Source organism: Centroberyx gerrardi, chromosome 11 (assembly GCF_048128805.1).
Source record: "Centroberyx gerrardi isolate f3 chromosome 11, fCenGer3.hap1.cur.20231027, whole genome shotgun sequence".
NCBI lineage: Eukaryota > Metazoa > Chordata > Actinopteri > Beryciformes > Berycidae > Centroberyx > Centroberyx gerrardi.
Window position 1 is genome coordinate 16,111,200 of NC_136007.1, and position 22,996 is coordinate 16,134,195.

Here is a 22,996-nt window from a genome sequence, read left to right on the forward strand (position 1 = left end):
CAATAACTCAAATGAAGGTCACCAAATCCAACTTTTTACATCTTTTTATTTGATGTCTCAAACAATACATTGAACATATGATTATACAGTCATTACAAGTAGTAGCTAATTGTCATTTGACGAGTTGAGAATCATAATCAAACTTCTAACACCCACAAATTATCAATTAGGACCCTTGGAAAAGAATAAGCTTGATAATAAGTAAACTTTACTTTGACTCGACAACCCTGAAATCTGTTATTCTTACTGCTGGTAAACAAAGAATATACTAAAAACAACAATCAAATGAAATGATAATTGCTAGTATCGTGAGCAGTAATTCCAAAATCAACATAAGCAGCAAAAAGCAGGACAAAAGAATGTAATGGCATCCTTTACATACAAATATTAAAACAAAGTACTGAAGTACTTCAAATGTGAAACTGAAACACTTGTTTACCAGGGAAAAATTGCAAGCAAGAACACACTTCCAGAAAACATGGGCAGGTTAGAGAAGGTGGTGAGCAGAGAGTTTGTGCAGTTCCCCCAGCAGCGAAGACCTTGGTGAGATATCCCATGTTCTCAACTTTTCAGAACCAGGCGCCTGTGCTGAGACCAAGAGACAAACAAACTAATGAGTATGCTCCCCCAAAGCATTTTTTTTGATAAACAGCCTTCAAATCCACCATTTCCTAGAAACATTTCTGTGTAAATTACAGTCTTGTCACAATAAAACAAAAATTGAAGGTTGCTCTGATACCATTGCGAAGGATTCATATGAATATTAAAAAGAGGAGGGTTGGAATAGAGAGAGTAGCAATCTGGCGCAAAATTCAGTGGAGTCCACAGCTGAAAACACCACCGCATCTTGACTTGACCTGAATCCCAGTTCACCTAAACTGACTGACAGCAGCAAATAATGGAACTATTTAACTTACAGAGCCGGACACTCAACTGACTGAAAATTTGTGATTTTAAATAGATTCATGTTGATTTTATTACAATTTGGCGCCCAACTAACAATGATAAATTATTCAAACTACCTGGTACTGTTCTGCTTAAGATTACTTTGGAAATGGATGTCATGTCATTATTGTTGCTGCCTGTGGATTGTATTCAAGTAAAATTTGTGGATCACAGATCATGTTGACATCGACGGCCAAAAATCATAACTTACCAGAGGTATCACCAGCGTTGTTGGTTGGGTCCTCGGTTGTATGGAACACGCCGCATCACCTGCATGTTGCGGTATTTGGACATGATACTCTGACTTTTTCGGAACATTGGCTTCTGATGTGGGAAGGGACGTGGCACAAAGCTCTCCTAAAGAAACACCAAAAATCAAAATATTAGTCCATAAGAAAACATTAGGGTCAATGAGATATTCAAATGGCAAGCAGTTTATCACTGAAGACATGGTGCATACCATGAGTGGTTTTCTAATATTTCCAGACAGTTCCGGGGCCATCTTCCTTGGACCACCAGTGAACTTCGGTCTCTGTAAAACATAAGAGGGAAGGCTGTTACTTTCCTGTTGCGTTGCTCTTACTTTATTTCTTGTGCATCTAAATTGGCAACAATAGATTTCATTCGGAAATGTCTATCCAAGATTTTGTCCAATAATCACAAACACAATACAAAAAAAAGAAAAAATGCTGGAATTTACTTGTGCCTGTATTTCTTCATAGGATTTATAAGCGTCAGCGAATTGTAACACATAGATGCACAATTTTACTGCGCCGCTCACCTGAGTGGGTCCTGGTCCTGGTCTCCTGAAGGGCTTCCCAGGTCTGTGGCTCTCCTGTGTCATATGCAATGGCCTGCAAAACAATCGGTGAACATCACAACAGGGACATTCTCTACAGAAAGTTTGCACTTCAACAGCTTTTTGTTAAAAGGCTTTGAGAAGCACTAACAAAAAGGAATGTGAGCAGAATTCTAGGCAGTTTACCTAAAAGTTTTCCTGTCCGAATAGCCTCCTCTACGGTCATTGAGTGATGATCTGGAGTCGTGCATTTTTGAGAATCGGTTGTTCGGAGAGACACCCGAATCTGAACTGCGTTCTAAAAATGAGGGAGAGTATAAGAATAAAAGAACAATATTGGTATGTATAGAGACACAAGACAAATTGTACAGACAAGCAATAAAGAAATTAGCCTTTGAAGTTTCCTATTTACAGTTCACAAGATCACACAGTTTGCCTACCTGTCTTTGACTTGGGGCTGCGATCCCTTGGGGATGAGCAGCCCTTGGAGCTGGAGCTTGGCCCGGCTTGCCAGTGGGAAACGACAACGAGGTCACATGACAGATGTTTTTCTATGGGAGAGGAGCTGAGGAGAGATCAGTAGAGGCACAGTGTTAAGGATGTCAGCATTTCTGAAGGCTGAAATGACAGTGAACATCACAGTGTTATAATCAACGACATAGAATGGCAAGTGAAAATAGCAGGAAGGGCTGAATATCTACAAATAATATTAACCTTTCATTTCATAGAAGTACTGTAAATCAAACCACTAATGAACAGCACTGTTTGGCAGGCAGAAAATGATCATAAAGCCACGCATCACACATGGGTACTTACAAAAACCATGGAATCTCCATGCGTCTTTACTCCTATTACTGTACCCTGAATCAATCTGAGCTCTCCTCATTCACTCAGTGATTGTTAGAGAGCGGGCATATCTTGCGGAGGACTTTCAGAAATTTGTCTAGAACACATCATCAAATCTTCTATCATCCCTCTCCCTCTCTGAAGCAAAGATGGGCAACATCTTGATGGCAGTGTCACAGAGTCTGATCTTCAAAATGTTCATCTCTAAGCCATTCCTAATTGTTCCTGTAGTTGTCTTCAGGTCATTTTCTTTAGGCCAAGAGTTTTACGAAATCGAGAGTTGACTGGGATTGAGTCTTGGGAACATTTGTAGTTCTGAGGTGCGTGGTTGCGCACATCCAAGTTGGTGATATGTAAGCTCAACAGCTTCTTCTCCACAGCTGTACAGTGGGCATAATGAGGAGAGCCAGTGTTTATTTTCCCATGAACAAGGCCAGGTTTCAAAGCAATTTACTTTGGGCTTTTGCAGTGCTCACATCTCAGGCTTCTAGCTCCTGTTACCCTCTACACTTGTCCAAATTAGACTGGGCTTTGGCCATGTTTTAGGAGATGGTTGGGCTTTAATGATGACGATCACCTGTTTAGTTATGCAATAAAAATACTGTCAAAGTGCACAGTGTTGTCTTCGCCTCTTCTTGAAATAGTTTTTAGGGTAGGTGGGATAAAGTGCCAAGTATTGGATGACAACTTCTTTTTTCATCACTGGGAGCCATGTCTTGTCATGTCTAGCAGATACTGGATACAAATCAAGTCTTGCGTTAGAGACTGCCACGCACTATACTCCCCTTAGTTGCCAGAAGACCCTTGCAACAGGCTTCCTATTGACATGTGGCTATTGAATATTTAGATTTCACTCATTCACTTGATGCGTATTTATGATGATTATGTTTTGGTCACATGACTGACTGGACAGAGGAACCAACCACAGCACATGTTGACCTGTAGACCCGGCCCCAATTCATGAATCTTTATAAGAATACAAGAAGAGCAAGGTGCTCATAATAATCCTGCATCTAGACCATGTTGATCTCGCTTGTGTCCCCATGTAGCATCCTCAAATTGGAATTCTAGCCACTTGCGATTTCAGGTTTCACCATAACGTCCTTTTCAATGGTCATCTCCAGTCAATCCTTTCCCTTAGGTCTGCCTTTGTCGCTTCACCATTTTCGCTTCAGCCTTTTTGACTTCGGCCTCACTTTGCAGAGGGTCTTGTTTTGTGCTCAGACATTTAAAAACTATCTTTTCCCAGCTGTTCAAGATGTTGCATCAAGGCCTGTTCCACTGAAAGCATTAATGACGTTATTAAAATGCCAGAGAGACTGTCCTGTCAAACCGGACACAGGTTTGTTTTCTGTAATGGCTGATGTGTCCGTCCCTAGTGTACTTAATCAAGACACTGTGCTCCAACTTAGGCTTGGTTCATTCTTGCTCTGTGGCTAGACATGTGGGAGCCACAGACATGCCGTCTGCATACCTTGGTATTCATGCTTCTTGTGCTTCTCATGATGACCGTGTGCCTGGAAACTCCAGTACTTTAAAGACGCTGTAGGAAATTTCAGCTCTTCAAAACACAAACACCAGAATCGGCCAGTAGTTCCGGTTCCTCTTTGTTCAGCCAATCCTGGACAGCGGTGCTGTGGCATCATCTGTGTCATTTCAAATTTCAGAAGGTGCACAGCCTCACGCAAGACTCCAATAACTCAGTCCTTTTGGCCACAATTAAAAAATATTGACTGCGTACTCTGACGCTTCCATTCTGCGTGAAGCTTGAACCAGGCGTTACTCCAAGAGCACTACGCATGCATACATGCACGTGTGTCTGCGGGAGGTGCGGAGATTTAAAAAATCCTAATTACACTGTAATATGGTGCCTGAGGTCCAAAAAAGGTCCACGATTTGCTTCCTGTGTTCTTTGTCTTGGGTTTTAAGTATTTTAGAATTTGTTTTTTTACTATAAACCTTTTCACACTTCATAAACTAAAAGTTATGATAATTTAAAATGCAGTAAGTACGGAACTAGAAATGTCAATCTTTGCATATGAGCGCAGCTGTCAATTCATTTAATAATATCATTGAAAATGAATGTAGATGCAGTTTGCCACCTAATTCTGACATTGGCCAGTAATGTTCTTCAGCAAAATAAAAATTCCTCTTCAGTGATTTACGGCTTTTGTCTCTTTTTGAGGTCAGTGATATCATCATCTGTCTTGACATTGGGACTACGTTGTCATAGTTCAGACTAGCTTCGTTTGTAAAATCCATGTTCAAGTATGCCGCTTAGTTAATAACTTTGCTGCCTTATGTTTCAGCTGGTGCTATGAAGTGAGCGAGATATTTCCTGAACTGATGCCCTTGCTGCACAGTCGTCGGTCACCGTCTTTGACATCTGATATTGATGCATCTCTTTTTCCAAGATCCATGTATGCTGGCATGTTTCCACTGATTTAAATAGGGCAGTGTGTGCCACTCCATCTTAAGTGCAGTCCTCTTCGTGTCCATCACTTCTCTCGTGTTACATACATACACTGGTTTAGGCTACGTGTAGTAACTTGAGCTTCACTTGGCTTTTGCTCATATCAAGGATGAGGGGGGTCTTTACAACATCCTGAACAGCACATCTTTCTATCAATATTGACAAAATATGGGAATCCTTCAGTGACACAGATCAACTTATTTTTCCTCACTCCTCCTGCATGATGTTTTTTCAGGTTTTAAAAACAGGCTGGCATTGTGGAGGCTCTGAATGACTTGAGCACAAACTTAGTACCTTCTCTTCAGCCCACTTGATATGAAGGTAGTTTGAAACATTTGTAGCACGCAGTGATATGAAGGTATTTCAAAACCTTTGTAGCATGTTTCATCAACTGAATCAATGTTGCACATTTACAGCTCATCACGATATCTCCATTTTCCACAGCTGGTACCCCCTTCATATAGAGAAATCGTTTCTTGACTTCCTAATCATCATCAAGCCCCTGCGCACAGTGTGAGAAGGAAAATACCATACCTGTGTGTGCTCAAGGACCGATGGGACTCCACCTGTTCTTTCACTGTATCAGAGTCTCTCGAAGACTTGCTTGCATTGCCATCTAGGCTGGGTGATGACTGACGTGGTTTTGCCCTCCCCAGTTCCACCTTTTTCAGGGGGACAGCATTTGACTGGAAACGCTTCTTCCTGATAGCAAGAATGGAACTGACATTTCCCCGTGAAGCAGACTCTTCCATGTGAGGCTTGGGTTTCAGAGATGGAGGCGCTCTGAGCCTGATCACAGACTCTGCTCTCATTTGTCTGCCCTTCAGTATGCGACTTCTATCCCTGAGAGACAAAGGTTTGCCACCAAATCCCCTGGGAACATTGAGGAGCTGAGGTCTCTCTCTCCTGGGGTGCTTTGGATGGCCGTACTCCAGTGCGGGGCCTGCTGAGGGCATGTTGAGGTCTGGCATCCTCCTTTTGCGGGACATGGCCAGCTGCCTCTCCTGAGGGCTGTTATGGTAGGACGACGACGATGACGGACCTCCTTTCCATGAGGGGGATCTGTAAGGGGGGAGGTGAGAATGGACTTCCTGTGCCTTCTCTGTGCTGTGGGATCTGCTGCCCTCCCTCTCCACCTCGCCACGCTGCCTCCTGGAGTCTTGCTCAGACGACCACCTGCATATCCATCAAACAATAGAGAAATAATTACAATGGTAGATCCATTGCCGTGTTAAGTGGGAAACGGAACTTTAACTTATCTTTACGCTGCCCCTTCATAATGCCATGATAGTATGTAACAGGTAGGAGAGGTAAACTTTCAATGAGCAATTACAGTTGTAATACTCCTCTCAGTGGCAGGTGAAAGCCACGTTTACATCAGAGCCCAATTAATACCCTCTATTAACTATGAGTTGGGGCAGGGTAGAGGTAATCATTATGACCCCTGTGACTGGGAGGACTGGGCCAGTTTCAGGCCTCCCTTTTAATAATTTTACCCAGCCTGCATTGTTGCTTCACTCCTGTACCTCTCTGGACACGAGCCTCTCCCATGTAACTCTCTGGGCTTCCTCTGTGAACCAGAGGGCCCGTGTTCTCCATTGTGCAGATGAGAGAACGCTCCAGCCCCATTCCAGCGCTTCACACCAGGGTGTTCATACGGCCTTTCTCTCGGACTGTAATGCCCCCGGGGGTCTCGACTCCGTTGCTCCTGATGGGGAAAACCCGGCTGCCTTTTGGGGCCCCTGAAAGACCCCTGGTAGGGTGGTGTGGCGCCTGGCCTCCTGTCAGCTGGGTGGTTACGATAATGCCTTGGCGAGGGTGACCTATGACTTGAAGGGTGGCCATGAAAAGGTGGTCCCCTGTGGCTTGGGGACCCTTGTACAGGACTGCGTGAGGATGACTGATGCTGGGCGTGGGGGGGCCGGGTTGGCCTAGATGGGGAAGGCCTCCTCTGGCTATGGTGTGGTTCCATTTGGGAGGGGTATGCTTGAAAGGAATCCTGGTTCTGGGACCTCCAGTGATTGAAAGGTGGTTCCCTTCGTTCTCCCATCAGTGGGGCCCTTTTGGCAAAGGGGGGTCGTCCTCTACCTCTGGATTCTCTCCAGTGGAAAGGGGCCTTTCCTGGGTAGTCCTGGACATCTCTCCGACTTTTGGAGTTGGGGGTGTAGTGCTCTTCACATGGCGCACTGCTGTGTCCATCTGTGTAGGGTCTGCTAGGACACAAGGATGCAAGAATTATATGACACGCATGCTACCAATCTTTGAATACAACCTATACATTTACCATTTCACAACAAAAAACATGACAACATCAAGCGTAAATTTGCATGTTTTTAATGCTAGCATCAGTAGCAAGGACATAACAGTCAAAGACACAACACCAAACCACCTGGTTTCAGCTTCACATAATCAATATCTACATTACCTGGGCTTGAAGCGTGGAGGTCCAAAATGTGGTCGGACCATCTTTGGTAGTGAGTGAGTAATCTATGAACAAAACAGAAACTGTATGAAGTTTATGACACCCCAAGTAGATAAAATACAGCTGTGGCTAAACTAGCTAGATACCTACCTGGCAAGCCCCCCCCAGCTTTTACACAAAATAAATAAAGATAATAATAATACATCATAATGCGTATATCACCTGTCAAAATCTCCAGTTAGAAAGGGAGCTTTTCTGCAGTATTCTACAACTTTTAAAAAGAGGTAAATACATTCTTTATGAAATGCAAACAGAAGAGAATGACAATTGTTTTTAAATGACTCCTCTTATGTTATGTAGGCTATTCCTTTTGATGTTCAACTCATCATGTTAACATGCTGTTTAAAGCATGCAAATGGGGCATTCATGCAAAAGTCATGCAAAATCATTCAAACCACACTTGCCTATTTGAATAGCTGGCTGACTGTCAATTTATTCCAAGTGGATTCAAAGTTATGTCCAATTCATACTGCCTTCACTGTAATGCAACCACTGTTTGTCCACTATGATTATTTTGTACAACATCCAGTATTTTTTTTTAACACCGACAATATCCTGTCTGCTGGTCAAGGTGTGAAAATGGGGTGAGGAATCTTAGTGATGAATGCTCACAGTATCAATCACAGTACATCTTAACTTATATTTCGAAAAAGACATGCTACTTCTAAAGGCCATTAAAGTCTTCAAAGTTTTTTTTAGGCCAGCCATATTGATTTCGCAAGTTGCTATACGGACCCTCAATAGTATAGCAACTACCGCCCCAGAGGCACAAAAAGGGAGTGTTTCCCTCTACCAGCTGGGACTAATGACGCATTTGATTTCACAACGACACCATAACGAATCAAACATGCAAATTGGTTGTTAGGAATGTAATCATGCTTTAGAAGAGTGAACATCATTTTGGAATACATGTTCACTTCCCCTTCAGTATTTTATTTTCACATTATGGTGCAATCTGCGGCAGTCAAATCTACAGAAAAACACCGTCTGACGGCGTGGGGGTAGGAAGGGCTGGCCTGAAATCCACCGTGTCAAGAAAAATAAACCCACCACAGATCAACCGTTGTATCCATCGTTGAAAAGTAGTAATACTTCGCCTCTTCACCCAACTTTGTCAGTTATTTTTCACGATGCATACCGCTACTGCTAGTTTAACTAGAATTCAGACAGAGCTAACAGACGTCCCATTGTACACAGGGAGTTGAATCGTTTTATCTAGGCCTATAGCAGTCCTTTCTATCGGACTATTTGCTTACGTCTGATTAGATCGTGTAAACTATAGCCAACAATCATTTAATATCAAGTAACAACTTGCCTTTCGTTGGACACTTATGTAGGCAGCCAATAATATGTAGTTAGGTTAATTAGCAGTTACATCGAAACCGAACCGAGTCAACGATGACTGCTCAAGTTTCCCTTTTGGTATTTGCAATTTGCAATGGAAAACAAGATTTAAGACGTAGCTAGTAACGTAGCCGCTACCAATATCCTTTTGTTAATTTTTCCTACACGTGTGCAAAGCAGACCCATTACCGGAGCAGTGTAATAGAATATCAAGGTAACTGACGAGAAGCAACGCTGGCTGAAGTTCTCGGGTTTGCAGCTATATTTAGGAGACGCAGGTCAACTAGTTCGGTAGCGTTAGCTTAGCGCGTTGCTAATGCTAGTTAGCTAGATTGGGTATTTTGTTTGTAACGTAAATGGTTTGCCGCTCATATGAAAAACATACATTCAAATCGAAAGCCATCCGTTTGCTTTAAAGATAAAATATACATAATAAAACACGAAATGTTCGCGTTTACCAGACATAAATGAGTGAGAATCAATACATACCAAAGATCGTCCTCTAAGCGCTACGTGCGACACAACTCGACTGTTCGTCGGGTTCTTCGGTTCTTCTTCCTCGTCGCCTCCGCCAAAGTGGTTGGCATTCAAAGTTAAGCGCCACCCACTGCTTCGGAGTGTGGACTACAAGTCTACGCTGTAGGCTACTACAACATAGGCCCTACGTATTATTTTAATAAAATCAGACCAAAATCCAACGGCGACATTTTAAAAGCATTTGTTTTTGCCATAATTTTATCGATGAACTGATGATCAAAATCAACAAACAATAGATCTTACTCTACTGATCAGTTAAGTCACCTCTTTCCTGATCAGTCCAGCTAAACCATGATGCGCTGCTGCTGCTGCTTCTACTATCACTATCATACTGATAGCCTATCAGTTTTTGGCTGTACATGAAGAGCAGTACTGTTTGTTATAGGCTACTTGCAATAAAATTCACTCACCTCCTCCACACCGCTTTATCACTCACTGCCTCACCTGAAATTCATGGATGTACTAGTCCTTATTCTCTAGTGGGATTTGGTTCCTTGGTTTTAAAGATCTTATTCCCTATCTTCTCAGTCCTCTTTCTTCATCACACTCCTTGTGATTTTGCAAATTCTCAATACATATCGACCACTATTAGATTGAAGGAGTTGAAACACAAGACAGAATTAGCAGTTTTACTTTTTATTGATTCAGATAATTATGTTATGACCATGCCAACCATGCACAATGTCTACAGTAGTTACATAACTTACAGTTAAGTTGACTGTGATAGGCTGTTGTTGAGATATGGATTTTAACTGACTTGAATATTATTTTTCTATTAACCTGGTTGTGTATATTTGCTTTTCCTTAAATTCAGTCCCTTTTGCATATATCAAAAGCATCATATTAGTCAATGTGGAACAGCAATTTTTGAATATGCAAAGTATACACCACATTGTAACTTTCAAATACTGTAGGTTACTACATGGCTAATTAATTTAAGACAACTCATACAACCTCTGTCTTACTAGGCTATGTACTGTCCACTGAAGGTAAATGTTTAGTCATTGTATGCGTGACATGAACATGTGCATTAGTTGGCAACCTTGTTTACAGGACGGTGCAGCAGGTACTTGATGCGTTTTAAACTAGGGTTCAAGTGTTATGGCACACACACTGCAATGGCCTAGCAGGATGGATATACAACGAGCTTGAGTGTCCACAACCAGAAAACTGCAAAATGGTCAGTACAAAAATGTGGTAACAGAACAGCCCCCCATAAGGCATACTCAAATTACATTAAGACATCACACAGAAAATGGAAACGTTCAATCATCATGGCAACAATCATTTGAGGAACTATGCTCAAGAAGTTAAAGAAACCTAATGAACATTCTCCATACAAGGACACAGAGGGGGTTTCCCTTAGAAGATGGCTACGGTTTAAGGAGAAAAAATATAACACCAAACTGCATCTCTACAGCTAGAGAGCTTACTGTGAAAGTGCCCTTTAACTGATTAAGCAAACATCCCTGTCTGCACACTCCAGTCTTGCACATCAACAGCATCCCGCAAGATGTGCACTTGATTGGAATCTATGTATATTAATACATCTAACAGATTAATACATCCATCAGCCTTGTGCCTTTGAAACCCTGAACTAAGTAGGGTACACCTATAGGTTTTACAAGAAAACTTTTTATTACACTCTGACATAAGCTGCTCAGCTGTCACACATTGAAATAGCATTTACTCAGTACAACATATACATATTTGAATTGTTTGAACAGCAGTGCAAAGGGCCTGTAGGATTAAGTATATGTGCAAAGCACACAAGAATGTAATCTAATGTAAATAATTTTGTTTGTCATTTGTATGTGAATATAATCTATTATAGCCCATAGGGATCATTTGAAAATAGGCCTCTTGTTATTGGATTAGAGCTGTTATGATGCAAGTAATAGGGTCAAAATGGGAGATTCAACATGTACATTAACACCTGTGTTGATGACATGCTTTTTATGAGTGTTAACATCCAAAATGACAGCTTTGGACCCATCCTTATCACTCACCTAACAAAGCAAACATAACAAAGTCCCAGTTAAAGGTAAAAAATAAAGGGAATAATCTCAACAGCAAGAAATTAAAAATATGAACAATCCATTCCCAGACCTCAGTGGGGAAGAAGAGTAAATGATCCTCCATCAAACATGGACACTCTCTAATTCCCCCTTGCTGTATTTGTATAAAATAGGACCAGTCTATTGGAGAAATTACACTATGAATTTTCCAGGACAAAGAGTCCCATTGGATTTCATTTTGCCAGACAAACTGATAGACTTCTAGCCAAATCAATTGCCAATGCATGCATGCACATGATGTGCTAAACAGTATGGGATAACATTATCTAGAAATAGCATTTTAAAGTATTGAAAAGTAGGCTATCAGGAAGATGAAATAGTCATGCCTTGCCCCACAACACCCTGAAATTCATTTAAAGGCTTAACTGGGCACATGGGAAGGCAGAAGTACACAATACAGTCTTCAGTGGTCAGAGCAGGTTTTACTCCAATCAGGGATCGGACATAGGGACCTAAGGGAGCTGTGCAGGAGAAATTAGAAATCTTTACCAAGCTACTGTAGCTTAGCAGTAGTGTGTTTTCTAAAGGTCTGTAAGATTCAAAACCCTGAAATTTGTGTTATTTTGTTATCTCTTTATTACTCTCTCTCTATTACAGACACACCTTCTCTCCCCTTCTTGTGTGCGCTCATCTTACACACACACACACACACACACACAGTTCTCATTCTACTTGATATTGCACATATCACACTAAGGTATCATAACAAGAATTGTAAATTGAACAATATCTTTGATACACATGTTCCATGCTTCATTGCTATGTGGACAGATTAAAGAACGTTTCAATTATACTGCAATTCATGTCTTGCAGTGTTTTGAATGATTCAAATCTGTAGTCAGTTTCTCTCCCATCTCACCTCAGTCTGCAGAAGACACCACCAAGACATTTCCACCTCAGGCTCTGTCAAGAGATGACAAGGCTGTCTAGACCAGCTGTTCTCAGCCTCTATGGCTCAAATCCCATAAATGTAATGCAATAACACAGCAGCACACATTCAAAATGGTGAACTGTGACACCATGTAATGTGTGTGTGTGTATACACAAATATGCAAACTTAAAAAATTGCTTTCTTGTGTCAATCCCAAGGCTGAGAACCACTGATTTATCTCGAGACAGAGTACTTCAGTGTGTGTGTGTGTGTGTGTGTGTCAGAGAGTGACAAAGAGAAAGAGAGGGAGAGAGGGTGAGAGAAAGAGAGATTAGTGGACTACTGGATGCTAAGTTTATTTGCGGATGGAGGAGACATCTCAATGAGCTTTGAATCTGACATGGGACTAACAACACCCTCAATCAGGTTCTTGTTGCAGTCGCCTATGTTGCCTTCAGTGGACAATTTGGGGTAGGAGATATTGCCGGTGAGGTCCAGCAGGTCCTCCAGAGCACGGGTGTTACTCATACTGCCGTGCTGCACTTCATTGACTGGCGAAAACTCTGGGATGGAAATCAGTTCTTCTTTAGAAACCGGGCTGAAAAATAATAAAATAAGCAATTACTTATATTGTCCAGGATTAGTTTTATTTGATGACCAAAAGAATCACTGAAAATGACAAGCTATCCAGTGATTTTAACTTGTTTACAGACCTATCAAGCTTATTTTGTGATATTTTTAGTCAAATTAAATTCTATTACTGATGTATTTATGAAAGTATGCTTGTCAGAATGATGTTTCCTAGTCCAGTCTTGCATAATACAGTTTAACCTGATGACTTACCTGACCTCCATGGACTGCACCTCATCACAGGACCCGGTGCCCTTCACATCTAGCGGCTCCAGCTTGATGATTGGGAGTGATGGGTGTCCCACTGACATGGGTGTCACAGAGGGTCTGTTAACCTCCAGCTCACACCCTCCTGCAGCCTTCCCTTCGGTTGTTGACGCACCGAGTGTCACTTCTACGTTGAGGCTTTGTTGTTTTCTCACCTCAGCGGTAAGTTGACTACTCATTCGGGCGCTTCCTTGACCCTTCATTTCTCCGTTCATCATGGCACTCTCCTTTTGGTTGGCTTTGGCATCTGCTGTCTTTGTCAGCTGTTTGTTTATTTGGTCAGTGGCTTTCACATTTGCCTGTGCTCTATCCTGCTTGCTCACATGGGTTTCCACCTGTTTTTCCTGTTGCTTGAGAACATGAGCTTTACCCTCTTTAACTCGGCTGCCTTGCTCTTCACTGGCCTGTTTGGTGTCCAGTCCCTTTTCCAGAACAGTATGTGTTGGTGTCACTTGATCAGTTTGTTTTTTAACTTTCGTACTCTTCTGGTTGTCCATCTGTGCCATTGCTTCTTTCTTCACCAGGGCGTTTTCTTTTTTATTACCCTGGACTGAGACCTGCTCATTAACCTGAAATTCAACTTTTTGGATTGCTTGCTCATTCACCTGATCACTAGTTTGAACATTCATCCTTTGTTCCCCTGTGGAGAACAAAAACATCACATTGTACAGAATGGTCCCCTAAGAGCAAGCACCAGATATCCCATCCAAGGGCATTTTCAAAAACTGCTAATTTTACACACAACTCCCATGGTTCTGCTTTTTTTGTAAATGAGCCTTTTAACATTATATTTTGCCACAGTAGAGGTGCCCTATCAGCAATAATAGTAAAGTCCTTGGCTATTGCTCCATATTCCACAAAATGTTTGTGTAGTTCCTGAGATTTGTGCCCTTGGCTGTTTTAAATGCATGATGCAAAGGTAACACAATATAGCACTTTTTTGCTTGATGGGATTGAGTTGATCATGTGATTTAACTGTGGTCATGACATTGACCATGAGTAAAGTTAGATTCATTGTGAAAATAGCCAAAGACCTCAGAAGTAATTGTTCTGAACACGATATATGATCCTCCAAATCAAAACAAATATTGGAAAAACCACAACACAGCCATAGTGCCACTGAAAAATACTGTCAGCAATCAAGTTCTCCCATTAACAAACAGCTATTAATGGGTGGGATTGCTGCTCAACATGCTCAAATAAGTAAACAAATTCATCCCATCATGAACCGCACACATCTTCTTTGCATTATTATAGTTACGAGGCATAGGGAGAGGGGTGGAGCAAGTAGGGACAGCAAGCAAAGCTACGGTATTTGGAGGGTGACTGAATAACATACTGTACCTGGTGGTGAGACAGACTTCGTCTCCACCTGTTCCTCCTTCTGATTCAACGCAGAACAGAGATGATCGAGTCAACAGTTGTGGTAATCAGGACACAAAACCAAAGTATCACCATCAATAAAATTTAATTATGACAACAATTACAAAAAAAGACAGAATTTAATAAATTATGGTTAAAATCAAGATTACAAAATCGCTTAAAAATAGCAGGCACTTAAAGATAACCTGCTAGAAGCAGAGCAGAACAGCAGGTTTCTCTTACAGTACCTTCAAGTCAGCATCACCCTTCCTAGTTCTCTTCATGATCTCTTCAATTCTCTGTAAAAATATATCAACATTTGGTTACTGTGTGAACTTATTGAAAGGTATCAACATGTAACAATGAATGGCACTACATTCTAAACGTTCTTTCTACTTAAGATGCTGTTAAGTTAAAAACCTTCTTCCTCAGTTGCCTCTCCTCCTCTTCTTGCAGCTTCTGCAGCTCTCTGTCTTGACGCTGGCGCTCTGCGTCCTCTTGAGCCTGCTGTACCTTGGCTTTTTCTCTCTGTTTGGATCAAGGGAATGTATTTGCAATTGGAAACTGTATGTGAGACAGAACATTTTACACACCATGCTAAAGATAAACATCCTATACACCTTAACTGATTTTATGTGTAACTAGCCATCACCATATACTCAAAAAATCCACTGCACATCAAGGCATTAGTTACTGCCTGAAAACGACCCCTGACCTCTTTGTCCATCTGGATCTGTAGTTCCTTTTCTTGATCCTCCTGCTGTCGTTTCTCATCTTCTTTTTTCAGCCTGTGAGGATCTTCCTCTTTTTTCTTCCCCTCCTTCACATGCTGAGCCTTCACCTCCTGCCGTGGCTGCTCCTGTGCAAGTTGCTTTTTGAGCTGCTCTGCCTTCAGTCTGATTGGCAGATGCACACACTTGTTAATTCTCAGCCGTACACGCTCGCAGACACATATCACACATTCTGTATAAAGCTGCCATTCATTCATTTAATTCATAGTCTCCTCACCTTTCTTCTTCCTCCTGTTCACGTTTTTTCTCTTCCAGTTCTTTCTGCGCTCGGGCCTGACGCCTACGCTCCGCTAGCAACTTGGTAGCCTCCTCTGCATTTGTTGTGCCAGCAGCTAGCTTCCCTGTGGGTGTGCATGGTGCCGCTTCTATCACAGATAGAGAGGAAGAATGTGTAAGAATTGATCAAAATGTATTAAAACTGGATAAGTATAGAAACAAAAACTGCACTGTCATTTCTATAAAGTCCACCTTTTCTCTTGTCTGCATCTTGGTCATTGCTTTTCAACTTCTTCTTTTCTAAGGTGTCCACTTTGGGAGACATAGGGTCCTTTTTGTCAGATGAGTCATTTTTTTCAGATGTGTCACCCCTGAGGTGCTTATCAGACGTTTCAGTCTTAGATGACTTGTTTTTGATTTCAGTGTTGAGCAAATTTTTGTCAGCAGATTTCTCAGCTTGTGAAGATGGATCACGGCTGTTGATGTCGGAAATCTTTTTCACAGCGGTCTCAGTTTTGGATTCTTCACTGGGTTTTTCCACCCTCTTGTCTTCTACTTTCTTGTTGTCATCAGCTGACAGGTTTGGACGATGTCTTGTAGGAGAGGAATGGTACTGGTGTACATTGCTAGGAGAGTGGGCACGCATCTTGGATGTCAGCCTGCAGCCAGATAGAAATTATTAGCTTCTTATCATTGGCAGAGTTAAGGCTGCTGCACGAAAGGAATGGAATTTAAAAATACTGCTTTGGAAACACCCCACTAGCAATAAATAACACATTTTAGCACGAAGAAACAAAAAGGAGCCCTGGTGAGCTCCCACCAAAGAATGGGCCCTAGTTGACTTTTAAATGAGCTCACTTGGAGGTGGTAGGAGAAGCCAAGTGCTTGGTGACACTAGCAGGGGATTCTGCTCTTCTCACAGGCAATCCAAAACCTGGAGATGCAGTCCTTCTCTCTCTGCGCAGCCGCTCTTTCTGAAAGCACATGAGAGAAAATGTCAGTTTTAAGAACAAAATTAAGAATGAAAGATTTAAGAGTGATTTAAGAGTTCATCTTAAGTATTTAGGACAGAGAGGTCTGACCTTAGGGGTGTTGGGAGTGGACTGAGAGCCCTGAAGTCCTGCTCTGTTGTGGTCAGCTGGGTTCAGCGAGCCCCGGAACGGCGACCTGTGAGGGCTGCAGGGGGCTGCGTGACGACAAACATCATGCATATCAAGACCAGATAATGAAGAATAACAAGCGAAAGAGGGATACTAACACAGAAGCTAGGGGACATGCCTGTGCTGCACTCAACTGTAGCCTACAGACTCATTTCTGCAGTCAAAGTCAGTTGGCTAGTACACAAAGACTTTTTTAAGTTATGTTTAAGACTAAGATAATACAGTACAGCTTCATATAAAGGTCTGTTGCATTTAAAGCCACAATCTTGAATTTCAGTTGGCCATATTAATGTTAGGTATATTTGGATATATGTCATATAGATTGTTGAATTGACTTTTAAATGGAAAAAAAAGCTTTTTAAAAAAACTTTAAAACATTAATTAGAACTTAAAATCTAACTCTGTTTCAATTTACCAATTTACCAAAGGAATACTAAAGCAAGCATAAGCTATTTTGTTGTTTTGTTTCTTGTTTGTCATCATAGGCTACTTTGTGTATTTCACTTTGCAACAGTAAAACACTGCATGATTACTTTTATTAAGATCAACTCCCAATCGGCTCCTTTGTCCCTGTGGACTTTCTCAAATTGGAAAATTAAAAAAAAGGGGGCATTGATTTCCCAATACTAGGCATGGCTGGGCATACTGGGAAATTGAGCAAAGCCCCAAAGCCTTGGCATCCACTGTCTTTAAACTACCAGCATGATTGCTTTGGCTTACAATCAGATATGAGAGGGTGTGTGGATGCCAGAGGTGCTAAGTCAAAGTCCAATCATGTAGTGTTGTTAACAATTAATCATAAACACCTTCGCCCAGTCCCATGTTTGCCGTGACTTATTGACTGCCAAGCATTTATGGCAGAGCAGAGTCTGTACGCTTCCCTGCGGTGTGGTGCAAGGACACACATGCCAGCACACTGGGTACGAACACTATTCCAGGATCCTGTTCACAACATGTAGCCATTTTTCTCCTGGCACACCCACAACACGAACACTTCACGGCGACTGAAAATATACACAGACCTCACACAGACTCACAATCACAAAAGCCAAGGCCCTAAACACAGAACACATACTACAACTCCAAAAACAGAACATTATTTATATCCTTGAGAAATACTGCCATGCCGTCTCTTGTCGCTCAATCACTACTGTGTCAGCATCTCTGAAGAGTTACCTCAGTGGGACGACTGTGTCTCTGTGTATTTTAGTGCACATATTTCTATAGTAGGTCATGTATGATGAATCTGAATGAAACTGTTCTGGGGACCCATAGTCAGCACCACTTAGTTACTTCTATTTTGAAAACCAAGTCTAAAAATTATACTTCTAACACGTCTACAAAGCACAAAAAAGTATCTCAATGCATTCTGGATCATTCTTTTCAAGTGATTTTGACCAAATGTCAGTTTGCAGTCATTGACACTAAGAGATGAGAATAATAGCCCTGCAGATCCCCAGGGCAGCTAATCCTGGAGGTTGACTTCTGTGAAATGTATATGGACATGCGCATAATGAAAGTGAAAATTCTCTACCAAAAAGAAATACGGCACATCACATTAAGATGGCAGTGCTGGGCTGAAGGTGGGGTGGTGGTGGGGAGTTAATGGAGGAGTTGGGTGGTGGGGACCTCGAACAGCTGTGAAACAAAGAGTGCAAAGCAACGAAATGTCTTCCCACCAACAAGACTCGGGCTATGAATTAGCTGGGGCCTGTGTATTTCCTTATTGTCCTCTTTTTCTTGCATGGTGGTCCGCTTGCAGTGTCATACTGCAGAGTTCGCCTCTACAAGAAAGGGAAGAATGAATGTCCCTCCAGGACATTAGGATGATGAAAATGATGTAGCATGGCTCTGCCTAAAATTAGGTTAGATTATAATTAGACCAGCATTTCTGGATGAATGAAGATTATTTTAAATAGAGATGTTAGTTGTACATGTCACCAACACACTATAGGCTGCAGAAGGTATTAGAGTGACATCTGCAAATTGATTGAGGGGCGTGAACTCCCCCCACCCCCCTCTTTGTATCCCTAAAGCCTGTCTCCACAGTATATTGCTCTCTCAGTCTTTCCTGGCTGAGTATGACTAACAGACTCCTACCACATAAAATCCACTGCAGTAGAGTGCAAACACACACAGTGCACACTGACGTCTACAGTGCATACAGCTGTACATACACAAAGATATATCACATTGCACACAAGAGAACCATTAAAAATTCAACCACAGAGCAGCTTGCTCTTCCCACACACAATTAACTTTTTGTTTCATTCAATCTGCATGCATTATGGGAAATACACATTTGCCTTTGGTTTGAGTTGAAACGTCAGCCCATCCAAAGGCAAATTAACACCGTGATGGTAACTGTGGGATGAACAAGAGGGGAGATATTGGGAGGGGAGATATTGGGGAGGGGACTTGACTTTACCAGATTCGCTGGCAGCAGGAAGGGGGGAGGCAATGCCATGGGAAAAGGCGGAGGCAGCAGAGAAAGGGAGTGGGGCATTCTCACTGTCACCTATAGGCAGCGGGCGGAGCAGAGCAGAGCAGAGCAGACAGAGCAGAGCAGAGCGTTATGAACAGTTTACCTGAGGACTTCCTCATCCAACTGTGTAGACCTGGATTGGAGTTTACATACCAGCAGGGATGTAGTGATGTAAACTAACTTATACTCACTGTACGCACTTGGTTTGAGTCTAGTAGATCAGTCTGATGTAAGTTAAGAGTATACAGTATAGTAAGTAGAATCAACTCAGTTATATGAAAAAATAAACGTTCAAAGAAAATAAAACACACTTTTTATTATTCTACATCATTTTAAGAATCTATTTAATTTTTGTAGTATATTGATGATTCTCTGCATTATATTGATCATCTACTGGAGTTCATAACTGGTCTACCTTGTAGTAGTTTACTGCTACATCACTACATTCCAGTGTGGGTATGTAACCGCATCCCATCTCTGTGGGAAACCAGGAAGACGCACGTATTTATGCCCATGCGTTCCTCAGCAGCCAGGCTGCAGGCAATGATCAGGCCAAGAGAAAGGCTCTCTTTAACACACACACGCACGCACGCACACACACACACACACACACACACAGACACGCACGCATACCTACACCATACACACACACACACACACACACACACACACACTCACTGTTTGTGTAATGGTATCTCACAGCAACATAGCAAAATGCAATCCTTCTGAAGAGAACAGACAAATTTCATTATATATCCTGCTGCTGCTCAATTTCTCATCACCCATCTGTCACACACACCATGTCTTCATCCATGCACTTTGTTATCATTCACACTTGTCTATATCTCCTCATACCGCCTTCCATCCTACCTTTATCCAATACAAACTCTATTAGCATCTACAAACTCTATTCCTACCTGGTCCTGTAGGACACACCCTGCTCCAGCGTTTGGTCCTCTGCTCCAGCTGAAGGCTGCGCTCCAGTGAGCGCTTCATCAGGGCCTCCAGCCGCTCCTGGACAGTACAACATAGACAGAGTGTTTAGATTCACTGGCATTCCCTTTTAAAGCCCCCTGTATTGAAACACCATGTCACCTCACCTCACCACTTGGTTTGTTTACAAAGTTAGTAGTTGAATTAAAAATGTTTCTTTGTTCTTGCTCAGAAGTGTATTGTGTGAACCTTTCATAACATGAGATTTTCATGTATTCTGAGGCTGTACAGGTTGTGAAAGGTTGATTTACATTTGTAATGTTTGTTAACACTGGAGAAAAATACTGCTATATTTAGATTTACAATGGATTAAGTTCAGTTAAAAAATATATTTTCCATTTATGTCAACCTCTTCAAGAACATATATGAATTCCACATTCCTCAACACTGTCATCACTGAAAACTCGCACACACATGCATGCAAATTAGATAGACCTACTCTGTGTGCACGTATTTAAATGGAAAGAACTAACACTTGATTATAACTTCAAATCAAACTTAAACTTGACTGACCCGCTCTTCCTCAAGCTGCTGCCTCCTCTTCTCCTCCACAGCAGCTCTGCGAAGCTCCTCTTTCTGTCTCTGCTCCTCGAGCCGCCTCCAGCGTTCCTCCACTGTGCGTTCGTACTGCAGCCTCGCTCTGCGCTCCTTCTCCCTGATCAGCTGCTCCCTTGCCGCTGAGAAAGACAATTAACATTAACAACAAGTTTTATGGATAAAATAAGTGGGACAACTGTCTCAATGTTTTTGCCAGTGACTGTATGTTATTCAGCTAATTTTGCACAATTCAGGCTAGATGCACAGTATGAACATAAACAAGTATCTCCCAGAGTAGAAACAACACACTCAGATATTTGGCCATTTTTCAATAGCAATTTGTTCAATAACTTTAAGTCTACACTAACTTTTTTTGAGGATACAGTATATATCTATATATATATATATATATATATATATATATATTTATTTATTTATTTTTTTTTTTTGGTGGGTTGGTAAAGTGGAAAAAATATATATCTGTTGTAATAGAACACTCACAAATTATCTCACTATTACAACAACTTATCTGTGTTACAATGAATTTGATTTTGAATTTCAATCCATACCCGAGAAATCACAAAGATCCAAATCCTTGTCATCCAGAAGCAAATCCTGGAGCTACAAGATTAACAGTGAGTGGGAGACCTACCACTGTGGACAGCTCCGGTAACGTGACATTCTCTAAAGTGACACAACTTACCTTATCAGGAAACCAGTGAACTCGAAAGGAATTTCCTACTAGCTAGTGAACGCTTCCATAAGCAATTTCAATTATAGAGAAATGTGTAACGGAAAAAGTAATCTTCCAAGGCAACTGCACTGAAAAATAGCCACAGCAGGAGCAGTAACTTACGGGCCATCAGCTGGCCTATAAAGGTTAGCCTACTACCACAGGTTTTTCAGACATGCACAGTTCAGCAAGGACCTAAGGAAAATACTGCAGTATCTGTAGGTGCTTGCCCTTCTGGCAAGCATAAAGAACTCAAATGAATGTGAAAGTTCAAACAAAGCTTCTATGAGTTCGCAAAGTCAGCCTCTCACGACTTGTAAATGTGCCAACATTTTTCAAAAACAAAAAACAAGTCATTCGCCTACCCAGGCTTCTCTCCCTCTCCTCACGTCTCTCTTTGGCTAAACGCATCCTGTCATCTGTCTTCATGTAGCCTTCCACATCTGAAAGATAGAGAGAGATGTGAGAGATAAAAAGGCAGTGGCACTGGAGGCAGTGCAGCCAAACAACAGCAGAGAGACATGAATCTTCAGTAAAGGTAGTGGTATGTGGATAGAAGCTAACAGCGAGACTTACATGGTTTACCTGTGTGGTTGTTATTGATGCTAGTTGGCAAGTGTAAAGGGGATGGATGCCCATTTGTCTGTGGCTTCTTCTCTGTGTTGGATGGAGCTGACATCACCAAATGTGAAGGAGAGAAAGCACACTCAGCTTGAGCTGAAGAGGAATGACATCAGCGTCATAGCATTAATCTGCAGTACTGCTTTGTTGCCAGCAGGGGGAAACAGTTGAATGTCTTCAGCTCTGTGTGAGGCTGCACTACATCAAGGTTGAAAGTACTGTGTTGCAAAATGCCAAGCAGCCCATGCCAAGGACGAACTGCAGCAATATGCGGAGGAATTGAGGGAATTGCCCTTGGTATGATAGTCACCGGATATATGCTGAATGTCTCTTTCTGTTATCGTTGCTGTGCTTTTGTTATGGTCCCTGTAGCTGCACCAAGCCCTTAACATTCACTGATAACAGTGCAGCCATGATTCACATTTTCTTTCACCAAAACTGTCGATATGCAATACAATACCATATTATGCATACTACAATATGTATGCAATATGCAATAATCAAATTCATCATTGTATAGTAAGAGTGTTTTTCATCCAGATGAAGCCACTGTGAAGGAGTGTGTGAATGAGTGAGTTGCGAGGCACAAGCTGGAGAGGATTACTCACTAGTTTTTCCACCAGATGCAACTCGGGCTGGAGAGCTTTGACCATTGCTGTGAGATTTCTTGTCAGGAAGTAGATTGATTGACGGTGGTGCCATCGCTTCACCTAACAGAGAAAACAAATATTCTCATATTAATATCACCAATCACAGTAGTTGTAAATTATGTATGACTGGATCATTTTGCTGGTACAGCCAAAAAACTATGCAGTGAATGGGCACA

At 41.8% G+C, this 22,996-nt stretch overlaps 2 protein-coding genes across 2 annotated transcripts; both read right to left on the reverse strand.

Moving 5' to 3' along the window:
- Window positions 1-26: 26 nt before the first annotated feature.
- Window positions 27-9,449, reverse strand: LOC139910789 (uncharacterized). Its single transcript, XM_071898212.2, has 10 exons — window positions 9,379-9,449; window positions 7,489-7,550; window positions 6,590-7,273; window positions 5,598-6,239; window positions 2,185-2,309; window positions 1,931-2,042; window positions 1,727-1,799; window positions 1,406-1,477; window positions 1,157-1,302; window positions 27-588 (listed from the first exon to the last, which is right to left on the reverse strand). Exons 2-9 carry the CDS (start codon window positions 7,527-7,529, stop codon window positions 1,165-1,167), a joined length of 1,887 nt encoding a protein of 628 aa, XP_071754313.1. The 5' UTR covers window positions 7,530-7,550; window positions 9,379-9,449; the 3' UTR covers window positions 27-588; window positions 1,157-1,164.
- A 3,128-nt stretch (window positions 9,450-12,577) lies between these two features.
- Window positions 12,578-22,872, reverse strand: map7d2a (MAP7 domain containing 2a). Its single transcript, XM_071898131.2, has 16 exons — window positions 22,779-22,872; window positions 22,126-22,221; window positions 21,915-21,992; window positions 20,793-20,956; window positions 20,204-20,300; window positions 19,230-19,319; window positions 16,724-16,827; window positions 16,500-16,615; window positions 15,894-16,300; window positions 15,643-15,790; window positions 15,350-15,530; window positions 15,055-15,162; window positions 14,883-14,933; window positions 14,617-14,656; window positions 13,219-13,912; window positions 12,578-12,973 (listed from the first exon to the last, which is right to left on the reverse strand). Exons 1-16 carry the CDS (start codon window positions 22,870-22,872, stop codon window positions 12,715-12,717), a joined length of 2,727 nt encoding a protein of 908 aa, XP_071754232.2. The 3' UTR covers window positions 12,578-12,714.
- Between the last annotated feature and the right edge of the window lie 124 nt (window positions 22,873-22,996).

Excerpts from the sequence above, each read along its gene's own strand:
- map7d2a (XM_071898131.2), bottom strand. The coding sequence starts at position 22,872 with ATGGCACCACCGTCAATCAATCTACTTCCTGACAAGAAATCTCACAGC. Across the intron at positions 15,163-15,349 it reads AGATCCAGATGGACAAAGAG|AGAGAAAAAGCCAAGGTACA; the intron begins GTCAGGGGTCGT and ends TGATCCAAACAG. Across the intron at positions 12,974-13,218 it reads GTGCAGTCCATGGAGGTCAG|CCCGGTTTCTAAAGAAGAAC; the intron begins GTAAGTCATCAG and ends ATTATTTTTCAG.
- LOC139910789 (XM_071898212.2), bottom strand. The coding sequence starts at position 7,529 with ATGGTCCGACCACATTTTGGACCTCCACGCTTCAAGCCCAG. Across the intron at positions 7,274-7,488 it reads CCTCCACGCTTCAAGCCCAG|ACCCTACACAGATGGACACA; the intron begins GTAATGTAGATA and ends GTGTCCTAGCAG. Across the intron at positions 6,240-6,589 it reads AGAGGCTCGTGTCCAGAGAG|GTGGTCGTCTGAGCAAGACT; the intron begins GTACAGGAGTGA and ends ATGGATATGCAG.